A 26,431-nucleotide genomic window follows, 5' to 3' on the forward strand; every position below is an offset into this window, starting at 1 on the left:
TTAGACAGTACAGTATGGGGGTACAGCTTATTGTGTGCCCAGAACATTCCCTCTCTGTATATTTGTATTTATACATATGGGTAGGAGGTGCCATAGTGTTTCCCTTAGACAGTAAAGTATGGGGGTACAGCTTATTGTGTGCCCAGAACATTCCTTCTCTGTATATTTGTATTTATACATATGGGAGGGAGGTGCCATAGTGTTTCCCTTAGACAGTACAGTATGGGGGTACAGCTTATTGTGTGCCCAGAACATTCCTTCTCTGTATAATTGTATTTATACATATGGGTAGGGGGTGCCATAGTGTTTCCCTTAGACAGTACAGTATGGGGGTACAGCTTATTGTGTGCCCAGAACATTCCTACTCTGTATATTTGTATTTATACATATGGGTAGGGGGTGCCATAGTGTTTCCCTTAGACAGTACAGTATGGTGGTACAGCTTATTGTGTGCCCAGAACATTCCTTCTCTGTATATTTGTATTTATACATATGGGTAGGGGGTGCCATAGTGTTTCCCTTAGACAGTACAGTATGGGGGTACAGCTTATTGTGTGCCCAGAACATTCCTTCTCTGTATATTTGTATTTATACATATGGGTAGGGGGTGCCATAGTGTTTCCCTTAGACAATATAGTATGGGGGTACAGCTTATTGTTTGCCCAGAACATTCCTTCTCTGTATATTTGTATTTATACATATGGGTAGGGGGTGCCATAGTGTTTCCCTTAGACAGTACAGTATGGGGGTACAGCTTATTGTGTGCCCAGAACATTCCCTCTCTGTATATTTGTATTTATACATATGGGTAGGAGGTGCCATAGTGTTTCCCTTAGACAGTAAAGTATGGGGGTACAGCTTATTGTGTGCCCAGAACATTCCTTCTCTGTATATTTGTATTTATACATATGGGAGGGAGGTGCCATAGTGTTTCCCTTAGACAGTACAGTATGGGGGTACAGCTTATTGTGTGCCCAGAACATTCCTTCTCTGTATAATTGTATTTATACATACGGGTAGGGGGTGCCATAGTGTTTCCCTTAGACAGTACAGTATGGTGGTACAGCTTATTGTGTGCCCAGAACATTCCTTCTCTGTATATTTGTATTTATACATATGGGTAGGGGGTGCCATAGTGTTTCCCTTAGACAGTACAGTATGGGGGTACAGCTTATTGTGTGCCCAGAACATTCCTTCTCTGTATATTTGTATTTATACATATGGGTAGGAGGTGCCATAGTGTTTCCCTCGTACTGTACTATATGTATGAGGGGGGAAAAAAATGACAGACACCCACCTTTGCATAAAGAGGTTTTATTTCCATGTAACACGCATAGGGAGAACACTTGGGAGTAGCCATACCAAGGTCGGCGCAGTTGCAGAATGTAAAAAGTTTCTTTCTGAGGAAGAACTCGGTACTTGTGCATTGGTAAGGAAGGAGAACGGATTCATACGCCGCCTTCCCCAATAGAACCTTTCCTGAATGTGTCCCGGCAAAATAATCCAAATAAAAACTAAAAATATTAAGAATCTGCCGTTCCCGGCGGGAGCGCGGCCAACTAAAATCTTATTATTCATCGCTGGGGGTTAAAACCATATAAAATCGGTAGAATAAATAACTGATTCTGGTTTTACGTTGCCACGGGGCCTATTCCTAACAAACCCATAAGCCGGCAGCTTGCTCACAACATGCTGGGGGGTTGCTGTACCACCTTAAGTCGATTTTGGTGGTCTTGTCCAGCGCGGTTTTAGTAAAGCAAAAAAGAAAAATCACACTGCTATTAACCCTAAATACATTTCAGTGCCGTCCAACCTAAAGGAAATTCACACAAAAAAAGAAAAAAAAAAAAAGCAATTCATTCACATAAATAGTATCCGAAAACAGGTTTTACTTTCCCTTTAAACAGCAATGCGGTTTTAGGCCAATCTATATCCCTTGATATTCTTGTAAGGTGACTTTGGGTTAGGGCCCCTCCTTAAACGGGGGCGGGATTTTGGTATCCGACCTGCCCGTCATATTCGAGTTCCCCCAAAAGTCCAAGAGGCAATAAGCTCGTTGGTGTTGGCGTAAACGAAAAAAAAAAAACGAGACGTGTCCTACGTGCGGTTTAAGGTTTGGAAAATTCTAGAGATCTGAAGCATCACGGGGCCCGTCTCCGGGTCGTTCATCCACTGGGTGCTGTTTAACGGGTTTTCGAGCATATCTTCAAAAGCTGCCGAAAGAACGGAGACGGTTCAATGTTATAAAGAAATATATATATCTATAATACACACATATACTGTATATTATATCCTTATAAACGGTGCTTAGTGATGTCATCAGTTATAATAATAGTAAGAAATCCAAGTCCGGCTTGGGACTCCTCCAGTTACATGGGAGTAGGAGAAACAATAGGTTAGCTGAAAGCAGTTCTAATGTGTAGCGTTGGCTGAAAGCTCAGACTCAGGCACACTTTACTGCTGCGCTGCAAGTTGGAGTGATATCCCCCCCCCCTCACCCCCAGCAGCCGATCAGCAGAACAATGGGAAGAGAGCAAGATAGCAGCTCCCAGTAGGTATCAGAATAGCACAAAATAGTAAGAAATCCAAGTCCGGTTTGGGACTCCTCCAGTTACATGGGAGTAGGAGAAACAATAGGTTAGCCGAAAGCAGTTCTAATGTGTAGTGCTGGCTCTTTCTGAAAGCTCAGACTCAGGCACACTTTACTGCAAGTTGGAGTGATATCCCCCCCTCCCCCCAGCAGCCAATCAGCAGAACAATGGGAAGAGAGCAAGATAGCAGCTCCCAGTAGGTATCAGAATAGCACAAAATAGTAAGAAATCCAAGTCCGGTTTGGGACTCCTCCAGTTACATGGGAGTAGGAGAAACAATAGGTTAGCTGAAAGCAGTTCTAATGTGTAGCGCTGGCTGAAAGCTCAGACTCAGGCACAATGCACTGAGATGGCGCCTACACACCAATATTACAGCTACAAATACATTTGTTGGTTGAAGAATAAAAGGTTAAATGGTAGAGGGAATTATTTGCCATTTAGAGATAAAAAGTGCCCGATAAAAATCATGGCAGGGTCCCTATAATGACACTTTTCATTAAATAAGCTGTTATAGAATATTCCGTACAGAGGCTGCCACCTACTGGTCAGAGGGGAAATTACACTGCTCACAGCTGAGATTCATACTGGAGGGGTCTCTCAGCCCACAAAGGGCAAGACACGACATACAGTGCTGCTATTTCTGACTTGGCCGGTGCAATGCTAAGGATTAGGGCGGCCAAACCTTGGCACAGTCAGAGGCTTTTATGTACTAGGGGGCAGGCTGGGCCCAACTGTATATAGCAGGGGATTAAGCGGACACCAGATATCGGCCTTATGAGTCCATCTGAGCACAGAGTGAATGGAATATCCATCAGCAGAACGTTTAAGCGCAATCGTTACCCTTTTCTGCCAGAGATACAAATGCCCTCAAGTCACATTGGATAAAGGGGTTTTTTTTTTGGTTGCTCTTCCTTCGGCCTCTGGTTATAAATAAGCGCCAGCTCACGGAAATCCGTCCAATCCCTGATGGCCTAGGGTGGAATGATGTATGTACTCTGTATAGCTTATATACCTACTGTTCCAGGGTCGGAGTAATATGAACCCTCTACAATTAAAGGGGAGGTTCACCCTTAAGTTAACCGTTATAGATTGGCCTATTCTAAGCAACTTTTGAATTGGTCTTCATTATTTATTACCCCAATAATGGGTAATTATATCTTAGTTGGGATCAAGTACAGGTACTGTTTTATTATTACAGAGAAAAGGGAATCATTTAACCATGAAATAAACCCAATAGGGCTGTTCTGCCCCCAATAAGGGGTAATTATATCTTAGTTGGGATCAAGTACAGGTACTGTTTTATTATTACAGAGAAAAGGGAATCATTTAACCATGAAATAAACCCAATAGGGCTGTTCTGCCCCCAATAAGGGGTAATTATATCTTAGTTGGGATCAAGTACAGGTACTGTTTTATTATTACAGAGAAAAGGGAATCATTTAACCATGAAATAAACCCAATAGGGCTGTTCTGCCCCAATAAGGGGTAATTATATCTTAGTTGGGATCAAGTACAGGTACTGTTTTATTATTACAGAGAAAAGGGAATCATTTAACCATGAAATAAACCCAATAGGGCTGTTCTGCCCCCAATAAGGGGTAATTATATCTTAGTTGGGATCAAGTACAGGTACTGTTTATTATTACAGAGAAAAGGGAATCATTTAACCATGAAATAAACCCAATAGGGCTGTTCTGCCCCAATAAGGGGTAATTATATCTTAGTTGGGATCAAGTACAGGTACTGTTTTATTATTACAGAGAAAAGGGAATCATTTAACCATGAAATAAACCCAATAGGGCTGTTCTGCCCCAATAAGGGGTAATTATATCTTAGTTGGGATCAAGTACAGGTACTGCTTTATTATTACAGAGAAAAGGGAATCATTTAACCATTAAATAAACCCAATAGGGCTGTTCTGCCCCAATAAGGGGTAATTATATCTTAGTTGGGATCAAGTACAGGTACTGTTTTATTATTACAGAGAAAAGGGAATCATTTAACCATGAAATAAACCCAATAGGGCTGTTCTGCCCCCAATAAGGGGTAATTATATCTTAGTTGGGATCAAGTACAGGTACTGTTTTATTATTACAGAGAAAAGGGAATCATTTAACCATTAAATAAACCCAATAGGGCTGTTCTGCCCCCAATAAGGGGTAATTATATCTTAGTTGGGATCAAGTACAGGTACTGTTTTATTATTACAGAGAAAAGGGAATCATTTAACCATGAAATAAACCCAATAGGGCTGTTCTGCCCCAATAAGGGGTAATTATATCTTAGTTGGGATCAAGTACAGGTACTGTTTTATTATTACAGAGAAAAGGGAATCATTTAACCATGAAATAAACCCAATAGGGCTGTTCTGCCCCCAATAAGGGGTAATTATATCTTAGTTGGGATCAAGTACAGGTACTGTTTTATTATTACAGAGAAAAGGGAATCATTTAACCATTAAATAAACCCAATAGGGCTGTTCTGCCCCAATAAGGGGTAATTATATCTTAGTTGGGATCAAGTACAGGTACTGTTTTATTATTACAGAGAAAAGGGAATCATTTAACCATGAAATAAACCCAATAGGGCTGTTCTGCCCCAATAAGGGGTAATTATATCTTAGTTGGGATCAAGTACAGGTACTGTTTTATTATTACAGAGAAAAGGGAATCATTTAACCATTAAATAAACCCAATAGGGCTGTTCTGCCCCCAATAAGGGGTAATTATATCTTAGTTGGGATCAAGTACAGGTACTGTTTTATTATTACAGAGAAAAGGGAATCATTTTTAAATATTAGAATTATTTGCTGATAATGGAGTCTATGGGGGATGGCCTTTCTATAATTCAGAACTTTCTGGATAATGGGTTTCCGGATAAAGGATCCCATACCTGTATATTATAATAATATTAGTTAGCGTCAGTATTCTGCTTGTTTAGGACCCCTCTCTCATTGCTAGGCTCACTAACCCTACCAGCCAGGGCTTCAGAACTAAGTAGATTTATTTTTACCCACCATGAAACACGAACCCTGAGTTAAAAGCTCCCTTGCATCATCAGTGGCCTGATCCTTTTATGAGGTACAGCATGAAATGATCTCCTGAGCCCAATCCATCTACACAGGGAGTCTGTGCCTGACACCCACTACTCACTACTAAATGTTACCGGGGGCCTTAAATGTGTCCCTTTCAGAGTCTACAGATCTGAATTAAAACAAGGAGGCAGTCATTCCAAGGAAATACAGGCATAGGACCCCTTACCCGGAAACCCGTTATGCAGAAAGCTCAGAATTACAGAAAGGCCATCTCCCATAGACTCCATTATAAGAATATAATTCAGATTTTTTTTCTCTGTAATAATAAAACAGTACCTGTACTTGATCCCAACTAAGATATAATTACCCCTTATTGGGGCAGAACAGCCCTATTGGGTTTATTTCATGGTTAAATGATTCCCTTTTCTCTGTAATAATAAAACAGTACCTGTACTTGATCCCAACTAAGATATAATTACCCCTTATTGGGGGCAGAACAGCCCTATTGGGTTTATTTCATGGTTAAATGATTCCCTTTTCTCTGTAATAATAAAACAGTACCTGTACTTGATCCCAACTAAGATATAATTACCCCTTATTGGGGGGCAGAACAGCCCTATTGAGTTTATTTCATGGTTAAATGATTCCCTTTTCTCTGTAATAATAAAACAGTACCTGTACTTGATCCCAACTAAGATATAATTACCCCTTATTGGGGCAGAACAGCCCTATTGGGTTTATTTCATGGTTAAATGATTCCCTTTTCTCTGTAATAATAAAACAGTACCTGTACTTGATCCCAACTAAGATATAATTACCCCTTATTGGGGCAGAACAGCCCTATTGGGTTTATTTCATGGTTAAATGATTCCCTTTTCTCTGTAATAATAAAACAGTACCTGTACTTGATCCCAACTAAGATATAATTACCCCTTATTGGGGCAGAACAGTCCTATTGGGTTTATTTCATGGTTAAATGATTCCCTTTTCTCTGTAATAATAAAACAGTACCTATACTTGATCCCAACTAAGATATAATTACCCCTTATTGGGGCAGAACAACCCTATTGGGTTTATTTCATGGTTAAATGATTCCCTTTTCTCTGTAATAATAAAACAGTACCTGTACTTGATCCCAACTAAGATATAATTACCCCTTATTGGGGCAGAACAGCCCTATTGGGTTTATTTCATGGTTAAATGATTCCCTTTTCTCTGTAATAATAAAACAGTACCTGTACTTGATCCCAACTAAGATATAATTACCCCTTATTGGGGGCAGAACAGCCCTATTGGGTTTATTTCATGGTTAAATGATTCCCTTTTCTCTGTAATAATATAACAGTACCCCTTATTGGGGCAGAACAATCCTAGTACACAGTAAGTACTTACCTAACAGAGTTTTGGGGTTAGTGAGGCCTAGCTGTACTACAGGGTTGTCCAGAATGGCTTGGAATAACGGGCTAGTCGTATCGATCCCCTTGTCCAAGTCCTCCGGCGATGGCTTCCTGTCACCCAATAGCCACTCACACTGCAGCAAGAAACGGCTGGTTAGATAGTGTTCTAGCCTCTCCTCCCTCCCTAAGTGATTCACAGAAGCAGATATATTGCCCTGCATGTTAAATACAGCACAAGTTCCGCGGCGTGCCGAGCTCTGTATTAATATCAGTGTGTTGCCCAGCGGGGGCCCAAATAGATTAGCCTCTCCATTCCTGAAAACACACTGGCAGTGACAGCCAACCATTTCTTTTAATAAAGGGAAATAAAATAACTTGCCTACACTGTACTGTGCCTACATGCATGGGCCAATAAGCCTTGGCCACTAGGGGGCCACGTAGGTGCCAGATTTATTTTGCTTCTCTATTACAAGCAGCCGAACTGCAGCTCTTTTACCGACATCCTTGTCCAGCGAGAAGCTCCGCCCCCTTTTGCTTTCTGAGCGCGCCTTCTCTCTATGATAACCCCAAAGATGTGCCTACTGGGTAGGCCTGATTGATTTTAATTGCAGCACAGGCAGTGTAGTCGGAGAGAGAAGTGCTCAGAAAGGACTTCACACTAGACTAGGAAGGCAGTAAAAGAGCTGCAGTTCAGCTGGTTGTAATAGAGAAGCAAAATAAATCTGTATGTAAGGAGAAAGGTATGTAATTCTGGGGGCTGTACAGAGTAATTTTAGGGGACTTTAAAATAAAAGGCTTACTTATTCTTTAAGCACCATTCCCTTGTTGGAAGAGAGCTTCACGCTAGACTAGGAAGTCAGTAAAAGAGCTGCAGTTCAGCTGGTTGTAATAGAGAAGCAAAATAAATCTGTATGTAAGGAGAAAGGTATGTAATTCTGGGGGCTGTACAGAGTAATTTTAGGGGACTTTAAAATAAAAGGCTTACTTATTCTTTAAGCACCATTCCCTTGTTGGAAGAGAGCTTCACGCTAGACTAGGAAGTCAGTAAAAGAGCTGCAGTTCAGCTACTTGTACTAGAGAAGCAAAATAAATCTGGATGCAGGGAGAAAGGTATGTAATTCTGGGGGCTATAGAGAGTAATTTTAGGGGACTTTATCATGTCACGTTACAAATATCCTAAACCCCCCCCCCCCCAAAAAAAAACAGAAGGAAAAGCACATTCAACAGACATTCCCTCTCTCTTTCCTACTTTATCTAATACGTTTCACAGCCACAGGAATGGCACAACTGTACGTACAGCGGCGTCTTGTTGGTTGTTGTTCACTCGCAGCGCATCAATGACTTCTTTTTCATCGAAGCCCATCTCCATTAATGCAATGACGGCCTGTGGGAAGTAGGAGAATCGTTACTTGGGCAATGTGTTTGCGTCTAATCGGCCATCTACGCTGGCCATACGTGCCTGGATTCGCTCGGGCAGCCTGCGTGATTCTGACCGCCTAAGCAAGTATGCCAGGTTGGGAGTTTGTTTAGACACACCACATCACATCATCTACAGGGCGTGGTGTAGAGTCCCGTGCAGAACCAATTTTTGAGACCCGGACCCAACCTGTATCCATAACCCTGACCTGGAGTTTGACCCCCTACCTGACACAACTCACAACTGCCTTGTCCACAACCCGCTGACCACCATTAAACAGGAAGTGGTGGTCCTGCAAACCGGAAGTGACCTCATCAGAAGTGGGTGGGGTAGGAAAACCTGCATCTATACCTGCAGGTTACCCAGGTAGGGCCGCAATCAAGGGGGAGAGGGGGGTACAGTTGCGCCGGTGAAATCTTCTTCTGTAAGGGGGCCAGGTTGTGTTGCAAATTGCGTAAGTTACGTATCAGCTTGCGCACACAAGGGGTGTGGCTAAATGTTGGTACTGCCCACTTGTGTTCAAGGGGGGCCCCATATAAATAACTTCTGCGATGCCCCAAAGTTTCTAATGGCGGCCCTGACCCAACCCACTCTAGCGTGGTGCATTGGCTGACCCGATCATTCCAGGGGTTAAAAGAGCCAACCAATGGCAGTTTCCCTAAGGGAAAAGGCACACCCCCAACTTACTCGAGGGTCTGGGCGGAATTCTCTTTTCCTGCGAATTTTCTTGAATATTTCTGTGAGTTCATCCTTAGGGTCCTCGGCGCCGGCCCCCAGAGTTGGCTTCGTCTCCGCTTCCCCCGTGGCCAAACCCCCGGCGGCCTCAGAGGAATTCTCACATGGGAGAGGCGCGTCGGCGGCGGGGTCGTCGGCGTGTTCGATCAACCACTCCATGGCCTGCGTCACCGACATGCTGAGGGGAGAGAGGCGGAGTAAAGGAAACGGTATATGGGCGTGCCTTCCCTGATTGAGTTATACCGCGTAGCACACAATACGGGAATATGTAGAGGGTTCTAGTTCCATTTACTCTAATCTTGCACTTTAAAAAAGGCAAAGTGCTATCCCTATTGATCGGTGAGGCAGCCGGATTGCTCCCCGCGGGGCTATAAATCATTTGTCTGCATTAATTCATTTTGCTTTCAGATTCCTATTAAGGCTCTGAGCCAATCATAAATGCGCCAGCTATTTCCCTTTCCCAGGAGTCCTCATTGCTCTTCTCACTTTCTCTCCGTTACTGGTATTTAAAGGGATACACCCATCCCAGCGCACCTAGAGAAGGGCCAATTTCAGCTGCCGATATTGGTCCTTTAGGCCGCTTCTCTGCCCGTTAGTAATGTGTGGGCCGGCCCAGCGCACCTAGAGAAGGGCCAATTTCAGCTGACGATATTGGTCCTTTAGGCCGCTTCTCTGCCCGTTAGTAATGTGTGGGCCGGCCCAGTGCACCTAGAGAAGGGCCTATTTCAGCTGCCGATATTGGTCCTTTAGGCCGCTTCTCTGCCCGTTAGTAATGTGCGGGCCGGCCCAGCGCACCTAGAGAAGGGCCTATTTCAGCTGCCGATATGGGTCCTTTAGGCTGCTTCTCTGCCCGTTAGTAATGTGTGGGCCGGCCCAGCGCACCTAGAGAAGGGCCTATTTCAGCTGCCGATATGGGTCCTTTAGGCCGCTTCTCTGCCCGTTAGTAATGTGCGGGCCGGCCAAGCACCTAGAGAAGGGCCTGCTTCTAAAGGCAGCCAATTTCAGCTGCCAATATCAGTCCTTTAGGCCGCTACTCTGCCCGTTAGTAATGTGCGGGCCGGCCAAGCACCTAGAGAAGGGCCTGCTTCTAAAGGCAGCCAATTTCAGCTGCCGATATGGGTCCTTTAGGCCACTTATCTGCCCGTTAGTAATGTGCGGGCCGGCCAAGCACCTAGAGAAGGGCCTGCTTCTAAAGGCAGACAATTTCTGCTGCTGATATGGGTCCTTTAGGCCGCTTCTCTGCCCGTTAGTAATGTGCGGGCTGGGCCGATACCCGCGGTGCTTACCTCTACACAATATTTTCGAGTTCTGGCCGACTCATCTGCTTGCCCTCCCTTACACTGCCGACTTCCCTCTCTTATTTATAGGCACGCCCACCCCGCCCCTTTTGTGACGTCACGGGCATGGGTCTATAAATAGGAGGGACTAGCCGGGTCCAATAGGGTTCAGGCTGGAAACAGGTTGAGAAAAAGTTGACCCACCCATCACTACTGCCTGTTTATGGCCTCCCCAACCGACATCTGGCCTGAAATTGGATCTCGAGATTTTCCATTGGATCAGGGACCGCATTGCCTCGTTGATATGTTCCCCAATCCGACGGTGCCTATGCCCACCATTTTGATTTCACTGTTTGGCCCTAGGGCCAATTGAACGAATTAGCCCAATATCGCCCACCCGTAGCTGGACATATCGGGGGAAGATACAGTGTATGGCCACCCTGGCACCCATGGGTGTCCTAAACAGCTAAACTCTAGGGTCACGGAGATTCCGACCCGTAGGTACGATGGCTGCCACTTACGCACAGCGATACATGCAATGCAGTATGGGTATTGTAGCCAGCCAACCAGCAAGCCACACGGAAACGACCTACTGATTTAAGCGGAGGGCTTTCACGGCTCGGCTCTCCGGGAATCCCATCTCCGTCAGCTGCCGCAGTGCGACTTCATCTACCCGATCCTCGTCATCCTCATCCAGCATGGCTACAGCAAACACACGGAAAGGGGTCATTCACTAAAGTCAACCATGTTATAGAATAGCCAGTTCTAAGCAACTTTTCAATTGGTCTTCATTGTTTATTTTTTATTGTTTTTGAATTATTTGCCTTCTTTATAAATACCCAGCAATAATACCCCTCTGTATAAATACCCAGCAATACTACCCCCTGGGTGCTTACCATTGGCTTTCTTGAACAGCTCAATCGCATCAGGGTTCAGCGCCAGCAGCTTCTGGGCAACTTCAATGAGGGACACCAGTATCTTCCTGAGCTCAGTCTGGAACTGAAAGGAACCAAAGGACCAATAGAGAGGGATCAGTTACAGTGACCCCATAGCAGCACTTATATGGGGAGAATGGGAGGGTGACCCTAACCTGCCCCTTCTCCACCTGCACCCGACCCTAACCCGACCCTAAACCGCCCCTTCTCCACCCGCACTATTTGTCTACCCGTACCCGACCCTAACCCACCCCTTCTCCACCTACACCCGACCCTAACCCGCCCCTTCTCCACCTACACCCGACCCTAACCCGCCCCTTCTCCACCTACACCCGACCCTAACCCGCCCCTTCTCCACCTGCACCCGACCCTAACCCGCCCCTTCTCCACCCGCACCCGACCCTAACCCGCCCCTTCTCCACCCGCACCCGACCCTAACCCGCCCCTTCTCCACCCGCACCCGACCCTAACCCGCCCCTTCTCCACCCGCACCTGACCCTAACCCGCCCCTTCTCTACCCGCACCCGACCCTAACCCGCCCCTTCTCCACCCGCACCCGACCCTAACCCGCCCCTTCTCCACCTGCACCCGACCCTAACCCGCCCCTTCTCCACCCGCACCCGACCCTAACCCGCCCCTTCTCCACCCGCACCCGACCCTAACCCGCCCCTTCTCTACCTACACCCGACCCTAACCCGCCCCTTCTCCACCTACACCCGACCCTAACCCGCCCCTTCTCCACCTACACCCGACCCTAACCCGCCCCTTCTCCACCTACACCCGACCCTAACCCGCCCCTTCTCCACCCGCACCCGACCCTAACCCGCCCCTTCTCCACCCGCACCCGACCCTAACCCGCCCCTTCTCCACCCGCACCCGACCCTAACCCGCCCCTTCTCCACCCGCACCCGACCCTAACCCGCCCCCCTCTACCCGCACCCGACCCTAACCCGCCCCTTCTCTACCCGCACCCGACCCTAACCCGCCCCTTCTCCACCCGCACCCGACCCTAACCCGCCCCTTCTCTACCCGCACCCGACCCTAACCCGCCCCTTCTCTACCCGCACCCGACCCTAACCCGCCCCTTCTCCACCCGCACCCGACCCATACCCGCCCCTTCTCCATCCACACCCGACCCTAACCCGCCCCTTCTCCACCCGCACCCGACCCATACCCGCCCCTTCTCCATCCACACCCGACCCTAACCGCCCTTTCTCCACCCGCACCCGACCCTAACCGCCCCTTCTCCACCCACACCAGACCCTAACCGCCCCTTCTCACCCACCCGACCCTAACCCGCCCCTTCTCCACCCGCACCCGACCCTAACCCGCCCCTTCTCCACCCGCACCCGACCCTAACCCGCCCCTTCTCCACCCGCACCCGACCCTAACCCGCCCCTTCTCCACCCGCACCCGACCCTAACCCGCCCCTTCTCCACCCGCACCCGACCCTAACCCGCCCCTTCTCCACCCGCACCCCGACCCTAACCCGCCCCTTCTCCACCCGCACCCGACCCTAACCCGCCCCTTCTCCACCCGCACCCGACCCTAACCCGCCCCTTCTCTACCCGCACCCGACCCTAACCCGCCCCTTCTCTACCCGCACCCGACCCTAACCCGCCCCTTCTCCACCCGCACCCGACCCATACCCGCCCCTTCTCCATCCACACCCGACCCTAACCCGCCCCTTCTCCACCCGCACCCGACCCATACCCGCCCCTTCTCCATCCACACCCGACCCTAACCGCCCTTTCTCCACCCGCACCCGACCCTAACCGCCCCTTCTCCACCCACACCAGACCCTAACCCGCCCCTTCTCCACCCGCCCCAGCCCGTGGCTTTGCGTCTATAGACCCGAGTCCGTCCCAATTATCACATCGCTAAGGGGACAGGGCAGGGACGCACCTATAAACAGACGCTGCCAGACCCGGAATTGTGGCTCAGTAACATTGTGGGTGGGGAGGGAGGCAAAAGGGCTCAACCCCCACCTGCCCGCAACCCACTTTTAATGCTACATTGTTGGCCCGAACCTGTCCGACCCCGGCCCGCACATTACTACCCTCCTACTGTGCTTCTGGCAGGGACCGTTAGGACACGCCCACCCCTCATTTGAAACCCAGACAGGGACCTGAGAGGATCTATAGGGAGCTCCAATAAAGGGGCCACCGTATATTATTCCTAATTGCCTACAGGGTTAGGGGGTTAACATCGACCTTTCCCCCTGCCCCAAAGCTGTTCCTTTACAGCAATACAAAAAGTAAATTAAAGGCAACACTACTCACGTCTCTCATGTTATGTTGCGCCACCGTGCGGTCCGTGCTGCGGGCTGGAAGGCCGGCCGTTGCCTTGAGAATGGCGTCTTTGTCTGGCGCTTTCTGATCCTGCTTCCGCTGTCGGACACAAAGCCAAACCTCATAAACATCATAAAATACATCTAATTGGACAATATTCTGAGCTTGATCATAAGCCTGCTAGGGGGCGCCATGGAGTAAATGAGCATTACAAAGAGACTTCCCCTACGTAGGCGTTGGTTCCTGCTCCTTTATTAATTTTGCTAGCACACAACTGTCCTTTTAAACAATCCTCGCCCTCAATCTAACCTTCTCGTCAGCAGAGACTTCGGCCATCTTTGGTGTTGGCGGCGGTGCCCTCTTTTTAACCAACAGGAGGACATCTAGGCAGAGAAAAGAAAGAATGTTATACAATGACCTACTGTAAGCAACTTTTGAATTGGTCGTCTTTATTTATTTGTTACTGTTTTTTTATTATTTGCCTTTTTCTTCCAACTCTTTGCAACTTTAAAATGGGGGTCACTGACCCCGGCAGCCAAACCCTATTGCTCTGTGAGGCTCCAGTTTTATTGTTATTGTTACTTTTTATTCCTTATCTTTCTATTCAGCCCCTCCCCTATTCATATTCCAGTCTCTCATTCAAACCACTCCCTGGTTGCTAAGGTAATTTGAGCCCTAGCAACAGGATAACTGACCCTGGCAGCCAAACCCTATTGCTCTGTGAGGCTCCAGTTTTATTGTTACTTTTTATTCCTTATCTTTCTATTCAGCCCCTCCCCTATTCATATTCCCATCTCTCCATCAAATCACTGCTTGGTTGCTAGGGTAAATTAGACCTTAGCAACCAGATAGCTGCTTAAACATTAAAAAATGAAGACCAGCTGCAAAGAATCTCAGAATATCAACGTCTTGATCATAATAAAAGTGAATTTAAAGGTGAACTTCCCCTTTAGCTGATGGAATAACGAAGGCGCCGCGTTGCTACGCACCGTTGTCTTGGAGATTCTCCTCCGCTAGCGTCTTGGTGTCGGAGAGAACCCGCTCAGAGGAGGCATGGACCAGCTTGTGATGGGTTAAGCTTTTTGGATCCTCCAGGCTCCCGTGGGAACACTAAAAAAAAAAAAAAGGGGGGGGGGGAATGTCATTATGTCCCTAAATGTGTACAATACAAAATACGCGCCGTAGCTTTAAGGCCCATTATACGGCTCCAATAAGGCTCCATTTCCCTGAGCACCTATAAAAGAGCTTTAATAGGTTTGTGGGAGGTGTTTGTGTTAGGGAGGTGTGGCCTCCGGCTCTTACATCAGTGAATGTCCCTCCCCCCCGAATCCCTTGGTGCCTTTTTATACATTAAATACAGTAGCCTCACTCTGATTGCTTCCCCCCCATGCTGAGCATTATGTCAACCCCCCATAATGCACCCCTCCCGGGCCCCTGGCTGCCCCCCCCCAAAGCACTTTGTCTTAATGTCAGTTATAAATATTCCCACATTGGGGAATTGCTGGTAACTTGAACCGCTGCCTGCGGCTGGCACGGAATCCTACTGTATCGGTATGTGGGGCATTCACCCTGCAGTCTCCTCATGGGTCGGGGGGGGGGGGGTGGTACAGGGGAAGCTGCAGGACAAGCGAAAGTATCCGACTCACAGTGGGACTGATTTAAAGGGGATATAAACCCAAAAACATGAAAAATATTCTAAGCCATGTCCCTGTCTGTCCCTTTCCCTTCCCTGCACTGCTGGTTCTGACTCCTGATACAACTCCCCAATACCCATTCATTCCTCATTCTCACTGGGTTTATAGTTATGTGTAACTGTCACTGTGTCTGTCCCTTTCCCTTCCCTGCACTGCTGGTTCTGACTCCTGATACAACTCCCCAATATCCATTCATTCCTCATTCTCACTGGGTTTATAGTTATGTGTAACTGTCACTGTGTCTGTCCCTTTCCCTTCTCTGCACTGCTGGTTCTGACTCCTGATACAACTCCCCAATACCCATTCATCCCTCATTCTCACTGGGTTTATAGTTATGTGTAACTGTCACTGTGTCTGTCCCTTTCCCTTCCCTGCACTGCTGGTTCTGACTCCTGATACAACTCCCCAATATCCATTCATCCCTCATTCTCACTGGGTTTATAGTTATGTGTAACTGTCACTGTGTCTGTCCCTTTCCCTTCCCTGCACTGCTGGTTCTGACTCCTGATACAACTCCCCAATATCCATTCATTCCTCATTCTCACTGGGTTTATAGTTATGTGTAACTGTCACTGTCCCTTTCCCTTCCCTGCACTGCTGGTTCTGACTCCTGATACAACTCCCCAATATCCATTCATCCCTCATTCTCACTGGGTTTATAGTTATGTGTAACTGTCACTGTGTCTGTCCCTTTCCCTTCCCTGCACTGCTGGTTCTGACTCCTGATACAACTCCCCAATATCCATTCATTCCTCATTCTCACTGGGTTTATAGTTATGTGTAACTGTCACTGTGTCTGTCCCTTTCCCTTCCCTGCACTGCTGGTTCTGACTCCTGATACAACTCCCCAATATCCATTCATTCCTCATTCTCACTGGGTTTATAGTTATGTGTAACTGTCACTGTGTCTGTCCCTTTCCCTTCCCTGCACTGCTGGTTCTGACTCCTGATACAACTCCCCAATATCCATTCATTCCTCATTCTCACTGGGTTTATAGTTATGTGTAACTGTCATCCCTAGGGATTCCCCTGTACTAAGCACAATTCAGCAGGAACAGCCCCCTAAGTTTGCCCATAGCCTGTACAGAGAGATACCATAAAACTATGGCACATAGGGATTCCCCTGTACTAAGCACAATTCAGCAGGAACAGCCCCCTAAGTTTGCCCATAGCCTGTACAGAGAGATACCATAAAACTATGGCACATAGGGATTCCCCTGTACTAAGCACAATTCAGCAGGAACAGCCCCCTAAGTTTGCTCATAGCCTGTACAGAGAGATACCATAAAACTATGGCACATAGGGATTCCCCTGTACTAAGCACAATTCAGCAGGAACAGCCCCCTAAGTTTGCTCATAGCCTGTACAGAGAGATACCATAAAACTATGGCACATAGGGATTCCCTTGTACTAAGCACAATTCAGCAGGAACAGCCCCCTAAGTTTGCCCATAGCCTGTACAGAGAGATACCATAAAACTATGGCACATAGGGATTCCCCTGTACTAAGCACAATTCAGCAGGAACAGCCCCCTAAGTTTGCCCATAGCCTGTACAGAGAGATACCATAAAACTATGGCACATAGGGATTCCCCTGTACTAAGCACAATTCAGCAGGAACAGCCCCCTAAGTTTGCCCATAGCCTGTACAGAGAGATACCATAAAACTATGGCACATAGGGATTCCCCTGTACTAAGCACAATTCAGCAGGAACAGCCCCCTAAGTTTGCTCATAGCCTGTACAGAGAGAGTTACAGCCAGTAAATACTCTCCATAGCAAGTGATAATTGCCTGACCTGTAGATACACCGGCCGGGCCAAGTAGTTGCCATTACAGTCTATAAAAAGGGCAACTTATTATCCCTGAGCTGCAAACTGCACGGTCAGCAAAGCTCTTGCCATCTCAATAAGCCTCAATGAGTTGTTATAACACAACAGGAGATCTATGGGCTATAATGAAGTGGTTAAAGGCTGCAATGCCTGAAACTGAAAAGATCCGGGTTTCCATTATAAAAGTGCTAATTGAGAATAAAAAATATGTTTCTAATAAAAACAGTGACAGCAGCTCATTCTCACGTTTACGTGGGGGGGAAGCGTTACGGCTCCGACACGCGGTGATAATGACAAAAGCACAAACAGCGCCGCCCCTAATGTCCCACAATGCACAGCCAATTAGCTACTCACCCACACACCTACTGCTACCCGCACAGGCAGCAACCACAGAAACTAAGTGATCCTACCCTAGCAACGCCGCCACGGCAACCGACAGCAACATGGCCACTTATCATACCAACACTGACGGAATGGAAATATTAGATTACATAAGGGAGGGAGGTGCCATAGTGTTTCCCTTAGACAGTACAGTATGGGGGTACAGCTTATTGTGTGCCCAGAACATTCCTTCTCTGTATATTTGTATTTATACATATGGGTAGGGGGTGCCATAGTGTTTCCCTTAGACAGTACAGTATGGGGGTACAGCTTATTGTGTGCCCAGAACATTCCCTCTCTGTATATTTGTATTTATACATATGGGTAGGGGGTGCCATAGTGTTTCTCTTAGACAGTACAGTATGGGGGTACAGCTTATTGTGTGCCCAGAACATTCCTTCTCTGTATATTTGTATTTATACATATGGGTAGGGGGTGCCATAGTGTTTCCCTTAGACAGTACAGTATGGGGGTACAGCTTATTGTGTGCCCAGAACATTCCTTCTCTGTATATTTGTATTTATACATATGGGTAGGGGGTGCCATAGTGTTTCCCTTAGACAGTACAGTATGGGGGTACAGCTTATTGTGTGCCCAGAACATTCCTTCTCTGTATATTTGGATTTATACATATGGGTAGGGGGTGCCATAGTGTTTCCCTTAGACAGTACAGTATGGGGGTACAGCTTATTGTGTGCCCAGAACATTCCTTCTCTGTATATTTGGATTTATACATATGGGAGGGAGGTGCCATAGTGTTTCCCTTAGACAGTACAGTATGGGGGTACAGCTTATTGTGTGCCCAGAACATTCCTTCTCTGTATATTTGTATTTATACATATGGGTAGGGGGTGCCATAGTGTTTCCCTTAGACAGTACAGTATGGGGGTACAGCTTATTGTGTGCCCAGAACATTCCTTCTCTGTATATTTGTATTTATACATATGGGTAGGGGGTGCCATAGTGTTTCCCTTAGACAGTACAGTATGGGGGTACAGCTTATTGTGTGCCCAGAACATTCCTTCTCTGTATATTTGTATTTATACATATGGGTAGGGGGTGCCATAGTGTTTCCCTTAGACAGTACAGTATGGGGGTACAGCTTATTGTGTGCCCAGAACATTCCTTCTCTGTATATTTGGATTTATACATATGGGTAGGGGGTGCCATAGTGTTTCCCTTAGACAGTACAGTATGGGGGTACAGCTTATTGTGTGCCCAGAACATTCCTTCTCTGTATATTTGGATTTATACATATGGGTAGGGGGTGCCATAGTGTTTCCCTTAGACAGTACAGTATGGGGTACAGCTTATTGTGTGCCCAGAACATTCCCTCTCTGTATATTTGTATTTATACATATGGGTAGGGGGTGCCATAGTGTTTCCCTTAGACAGTACAGTATGGGGGTACAGCTTATTGTGTGCCCAGAACATTCCTTCTCTGTATATTTGTATTTATACATATGGGAGGGAGGTGCCATAGTGTTTCCCTTAGACAGTACAGTATGGGGGTACAGCTTATTGTGTGCCCAGAACATTCCTTCTCTGTATATTTGTATTTATACATATGGGTAGGGGGTGCCATAGTGTTTCCCTTAGACAGTACAGTATGGGGGTACAGCTTATTGTGTGCCCAGAACATTCCTTCTCTGTATATTTGTATTTATACATATGGGTAGGGGGTGCCATAGTGTTTCCCTTAGACAGTACAGTATGGGGGTACAGCTTATTGTGTGCCCAGAACATTCCTTCTCTGTATATTTGTATTTATACATATGGGTAGGGGGTGCCATAGTGTTTCCCTTAGACAGTACAGTATGGGGGTACAGCTTATTGTGTGCCCAGAACATTCCTTCTCTGTATATTTGTATTTATACATATGGGTAGGGGGTGCCATAGTGTTTCCCTCAGACAGTACAGTATGGGGGTACAGCTTATTGTGTGCCCAGAACATTCCCTCTCTGTATATTTGTATTTATACATATGGGAGGGAGGTGCCATAGTGTTTCCCTTAGACAGTACAGTATGGGGGTACAGCTTATTGTGTGCCCAGAACATTCCTTCTCTGTATATTTGTATTTAGGGAGAGCTCGGTGCCTGTGTGGGGAAGGGGATGGGGGATCAATATAATAAGGGGAGATCCCAGAAGGGTCAGGCTCTTGCTCTATAAATACCAGGGAAAGACACAAGCAGCCCCCCCCCCATGCTATAAATAGAAAGGGCCCTGAATGGCCGTATTAAGAAAGGCAAGTGGCCAATAGGGAAATTCCTTTAGGTTCAGGCATGGGGTATAATGAACAGAATGGGCCGGGCCCCTGCTGGGCACACAGCGCTTATTTACTGGGTCTCATGTGACTAATATTGCCCAGGCGCAGTCCCCCGGCAACCAATCAGCTGACAATCCTATAGGAGCTGTGACTCTCCCCCCCCAGCACTCAGTCAGGCAGAGAGGGACACAGAAGGGTTAATGAATCATTCAGATTCGGCTCTGTGGGTCGGTTTTACTGGCGCCATGAAACTTCTATTTGCCCAGGGCCTGGCACCTACCCAGCCTCTCACTCCCAGGGTAATGTGCCACTTTGGTTTCCCTGCCACTGGGTGCAGAGCCCCCCCCCCCGGGCACAGATGTTTTAATGTGTAGCAGCCATTACAGTGCCAGCGATACCCACAGGCCAGCGACAATAGTAGACAGACGCCATTACCCACACAGTTGCAGCGTATACCCACAACAGCTGCCAGCCCCGGCGCCGCACCACAGCTTCCGGAAAAATCACCACCGCAGAAGCCACTCCGATGCCAGCACATTACCCACAGACAGACTGCCGAGCGGATACGCCAACGCGAGTGCCAGCGAAACCCACGCAACGTCGCCCAGCTCCGCGATCACGCACACCGCGCCAGTGCCAGCCAGATCTTACTACGCCGACCCATCACCAAAAATAGACCTCACATACAATCGAATCACACGTCGCCCACCGCAGAAATTCGATCTCACAGATCTCCCAGCCAGATCAAGCGTGAACCAATCAGCACGCTACACTACCAACAACCAACAGATCAGCGACCACAACAAACAAACCAGCACGAATACATTCCCCCGGCAGTGCCCAGCCATACCCCGGGCAGTGCCAGGGCCATACCCGCAGGCCAGTGCCAGCGGATACCCCCACGGCCAGTGCCTGAGCCATACCCCCGGCCATGCCAGCCATACCCCGGCGGCAGATGCCACGCGCATTACCCAAGGAACAGCTGCAAGGCCATAACCAGCAGTGCCAAGCCATACTCAGGCAGGTGCCAGCCATCACCCAAGGCAGTGCCAGCCATTACCCCAGGCAGTTGCCAGCGCCAAGCCATACCCCAACGCCTATAAAATGAAAGGCATCACCCCCTGCTACCACACCCATGGAAATTGACGGAGGAACCCCCCTGCTACACCCCCATGAAAATTGAGAGGAATACCAACTGCTACTACCCCAGGAAATATGAGCGCAGGGAAACCCCATCTACACCGCCATGATCAATTATGAGGATAGCCCCTGACTACACCCCAATGAAATTGGGGTGAACTCCCCTGCTCACACCCCATGAAATTTGAAAGGGAGCATACCCCCATGCTACCACCCATGAACATATACGTAGGGAACCCTTTCTACACCCATCGAAATCTTGAAGGGAACCCCCTTGCTCTACACCCATGAAATTGAGGGATACCCGCCTGCATACACCCCATAAGAAATTTGAGGGGAATCCCCGCTACACCCATGATAAGTTGAGCCGGCGAACCCCTAGCTACAACCCCATGAAATGAGGGGAACCCCTGCTGACACCCCAGTGAAGATTGAAGGGGGTTACCCCTGTAGCTAAACCCCATGAAATTGAGGGTACCCCTGCTAAACCCCCATGAAATTTGAGGGGTACCCCCTGCCTTACACCGCCATGCAAATCTATGAGGGAGGGCTACCCCTGCTACCACCCCAATGAAACGCTTGCCAGGACACCCCGCTGCTAAAACCCCATCGAAATTCTGCAGGGGGTACCCCTGGCTACACCACCATTAGCACAATTTGAGGGGTACCCCCGCTGACACCCCATAGAACTGGCAGGGGTACGCCCCTGCTACACCCCATTGAAATTGAACGGATACCCCTGCGTACACCCCATGATAAATCTGAGGGTACCCCCTTCAGCTACATACCCATCTCTGACACACTAAATACTGAGGAGGTACCTTCCTTCTCTCTGTTGGGGGGGCACTACACCCATCGCAACAACTTCGTAGGGACAACCCCCCTCTCCTCGCTTCACAGCCCCATGGAAATCAGGCTGACTACCCCCGTAGCTACACCACCAATGGAAACTTGAGGGGACACCCCCCTGCCTACAACCCTCTCCATGAAAGTTGAGGGATACCCCGGTGGCCTACCACCCCAGATGAAATTGAGGCGATGACCCCCTGGCTACCACCCCCAGTGAAATTGAAGGGATACCCCCTGCTCACACCACCTATGAAATTGAGGACTACCCCTCCCTGGCTAAACTCCATTTGAAATTCGAGTGCGGGAACCCCCTGCGTAACCCCATGAAACCTTTGAGGGACACCGCCCTACTGCTAGCACCCCATGAAATTGAGGGATACCCCCTGCTACACCCCATGAACATTGAAGGGATACCCCCTGCTTACACCCCATGAATTTCGAGGGGACCACCCCCTTCCTGCCACACCCCATAAACACTATGAGGGATACCCCCCCTGTACCACCCCATGAATGTCTGCAGGGAAAAACCCGCCCCTTGCTACACCCCATCGACAATTGAGAGAATATACCCCCTGCCTACACCCCATAGACAATTGTAAGGATCACCCCCTGCTAAACGCCCATGACAATGTCAGGGAACCTCCCCTGCTACACCCCATGAAATTGAGGCGACAACCCCCCTGCCAGCCTACACCCATGAAATTTGAGCGGAACCCCCGCCTGCTACCACAGCCCATGAGATATTGAGGCGATGTACCCCCTGCTTACACCCCATGAAATGAGGGATACCTCCCCTAGCTTAGCACCCATGAAGATTAGAGGAGTACCCCACCTGCTACACCCCATGAAACATCTGAGGAATACCGCGCATATCACCCCCATGACCAAATTGATGGAGAACCCCTCTGCTTACACCCCATGAGCAATTGAGAGGAACACCCCCGCTACCACCCCATGAAACTCTGAGGGGTACCCCACTGCCTACAACCCATGGACACCATTCGAGGGACGACCCCCTGCTCCACTACCCATCGAAATTGGAGGGAACCACCCTGTATCCACACCCCGGAAGAGGAAGGGACCTTACCCTGATCACTGAGGGAGCCCCATCTTATCCCTGTTTGACAGGTGGCGGCTTGCCATGCCCCCCCCACCCTCCACCAACCAATCTTACTGTGCTTCCAGGGCACTTCTTCTTCAGCTTCTCTCCACCGTTGATCTCCTCCGGTGGACCGTCCTCCAGCCAGCTCGGCCCCAGTTCCAGGGAGCAGATGTTGAACGCAAGCCGAAGCCCCTCCTTCCCCGTCAATAGATCTTCTCCTCTCACTGCAAGACGAGACCCAATGCCCCGGCCTCACCCGGCCATAACACAGCCCCTACACGCGAGCCCAAGGACATGAGCCATGCGCACCGCCCAGCAGCCTCACGCCTGCGTCCCTGACAAGGCTCCCCTCCTCCGCTTTCTCTGGCCTCCCGCCCTCCCCCGGACCTGTGGAGCGCGCGCCGGAAAATACTCTGGCTCCCCCCACGGGCATTCTCGGGAAATTCGTACTCTCTCATTTCACCTCTACTTGCTCACTGACCCCGCAAGCGCTGGCCCCGCAACCCGCCGGAACCGCACCATCTGGCAAACTGCGAGCGAAAGATTGTCTATTATTTACTTTTAATTTTAGGCCGCTTTTTATTTGTTCTACCTCAGTATGATTTGTTGGTAAACCGCCCCAGTATTTCGCCCTTTTATATATCCCATCATATTCTGTCAATACAGGAATGTCGGACCGGAACGCAACCAACTACAGGCATCCTCACAAGGCAAACAACGATACTGGCAGCCCCAGCCTAACCCATATTGCTGATTAAATACTAAGAAGATACAGAACGGAATGTATCTGGGCACACAATAAGCTGTACCCCCATACTGTACTGTCGTCTAAGGAAAACACGTATAGGCACCATCCTACTCCATATCGTATAAATACAACACTATACAGAGACGATGGAATGCTCTCGGCGCACAGAATAACGCTGCTACCCCCTATTCACCTGTTACTGCTCTAACCGGGACAACACGGCTACTGGGCCACCCTGCTCACCCATATGGTATATATATACGCAAATATACAGAGATTGGAACTGACTTCTGGGCACACCGAATATGCTGTACCCCCCATACTGTACTGTCTTAAGGGGAAAACACACTATGGGCACCCCCCTACCCATATGTCATTCATAATACAAATACTACAGAGCAGCACCGGGAATCGCTTCTGGGCACACAATTAAGCTGTACCCCCCCTACCCTTGTGACTGCGTGTCTCACAGGGAAAAACACCGTATGGCAACCCTACCAAGCATCATGCTACACACCTAACCTACAAATCAGTACATCGCAGAAGGATACTGTTCTGCGGCGCACACAATAAGCTCGTTATCCATCTGCTAATACCTGGACTGCTCTAGGGAAGCACCTATGGCACCCCCTACCCATAGCTGCTATAAATAACAAAGAGTATCACAGAGAAGAATGCTTCTGACGGCACACAATAAAGCTGTACCCCACATTGACTGTGTACATAGTCTCTAAGTGGAAACACTATGGACCACCACCTTGACCCATATGTATAAAATACAAACTATACACGAGAAGGAGATGTTTCCTGGGCACACAATTAATAAGCATCGTACCCCCCGCATAACTCCTTGTACTTCGGTCTAAGAAACACATTCGATGGCACCCGCCCTACCGCAGATATGCTATAAATCGCACTGCTGCCCTAGCAACAACATATAGCCAGACAAGATGGACGATGTTCTGGGGCACACAATAAGCTGTACCCCCCGAGCTACTGTACTGTCTTAAGGGAAAAACACTTATGGCACCTCCCCTACCCCCATATTGTATAAATACAAATATGAACACGAGAAGAGATGCGTCTGGCACACAATAAGCGCTGCTCACCCCATACTGTTACTGACTCTAGGGAAACCCACTATGGCACCCCCTACCCATAATGCTGACTACAATACAAAGATTAATACAGAGACGCCGAATGTTCTCGGCGCCACACCAATAAGCTTGTCACCCCAATAGCCTGTACTGTCTGAACGGGAAACACTTATGGGCACCCCACCCATATGTTATATCAATACAAATAATACAGCAGAAGGCAACCTGCTTCTGGCCACACACCATAAGCTGTACCCCTCCGATACTAGTACTGAATCTAAGGGAACCACTATATGGCACCCCACTACCCATATGTCAGTAAATACAAATATCACAGACGAGGGACATGATCTTCTGGGACACAATAAGCTGTAGCCCCCGACTTACTGTCACTGCTATCTGGAATCGGAAACACCCAGTATGGCACCCCTCCTCACCCCAGTAATGCTACATAAATACAAAATACTTACAGTAAAGAAGGAATGTTCTCGGCATCACCAATAACAGCTCGCTTACCCCCGATACTGTAACCAGCCTGTCTAAGGGAACACATACTATGGCACCCCGCCTACCCATATGTATATAATACAAAATACACAGAGACAGTGAATGTTTCTGCGTGGCCACACACAATAAGCCTGTACACCCCCACGTGTTCACTGTCTCAGAAGGGAACACCAACACATATGGCACCTGCACTGACCCATATGTTAAACTACAAACTCACTACGAGAGAAGGCATGTTCCCTGGGCTCACCAATAAAGCTAGTACCTCCCCATACATCGTACTGCTCTAAGGGAAACAACTTATGGCACCCCCCCTACCCATATGTATAACATACCAAATATTACAGACCGAGAATCGTCTCTAGGGCATCCACAAATAAAGTTGTACCCCCGCCATACATGTACCTGTCTAAGGCGGAAACACTCCTATGGCACCCCCATACCTCATATGTATAAATACAGATTACAGAAGAGAATAGATTATCTGGGCACACAATAAGCTGTAACCCCACCATACGATAACTGTCGTAGGGAGAACCACATAAGTGCACCCACCTACCAGCAAATGCCACCATATGTTGGATAAATACAAATACTACCAGAGAGGAACTGTTTCTGGGAGCACACCAATAGCTGATACCCCCCCATACATGTCAACATGTCTAAGGGAAACACACTATGGCCACCACCCTACCCATATGTAATAATACAACATCATACAGAGAGGATGTTCGAGAACAGAACGACCACTCTCGGATGCACAACAATAAGCTGTACCCCATACTGATACTGTCTAAAGGGAAACACTATGGCACGCCCCTGACCCAATATGTAATAAATACAAAACTATACACCAGACGAAGCACCAGAAACGTTCTTCTAGGCACAGCAATAAGCATGTACCCTCCCATACTGTACATGTCCTAAGGGAAACCACTTATTGGCCACCCCCTACCACATATGCATCTATAAATACAAAATATTACAGAGAAGGAATGTTCTTGCCTTGTTGTAGCCTTTCTGAATCTGTGTATCTCAACAGCGGAAGTGGGATCAGAGCTGACCCAAACTGGGTCGATCTATTATTAATCCGCTCCATTATGTACTCATAGTATCCAGGGCTGGACTAATGTGTGCGGG

General features: G+C 48.0%; 1 protein-coding gene across 1 annotated transcript; it reads right to left on the minus strand.

Moving 5' to 3' along the window:
• Window positions 1–1,298: 1,298 nt before the first annotated feature.
• Window positions 1,299–14,787, minus strand: ubac1 (UBA domain containing 1; the record flags this gene model as incomplete). Its single annotated transcript, NM_001016826.2, is given in 9 exon segments — window positions 1,299–2,213; window positions 7,018–7,156; window positions 8,320–8,406; window positions 9,127–9,352; window positions 11,045–11,153; window positions 11,348–11,450; window positions 13,669–13,776; window positions 13,987–14,060; window positions 14,667–14,787. Coding segments are annotated over 9 exon segments (1,083 nt in total), but the record flags the coding sequence as incomplete, so codon positions are not given.
• Between the last annotated feature and the right edge of the window lie 11,644 nt (window positions 14,788–26,431).

Source organism: Xenopus tropicalis, chromosome 8 (genome assembly GCF_000004195.4).
Source record: "Xenopus tropicalis strain Nigerian chromosome 8, UCB_Xtro_10.0, whole genome shotgun sequence".
NCBI lineage: Eukaryota > Metazoa > Chordata > Amphibia > Anura > Pipidae > Xenopus > Xenopus tropicalis.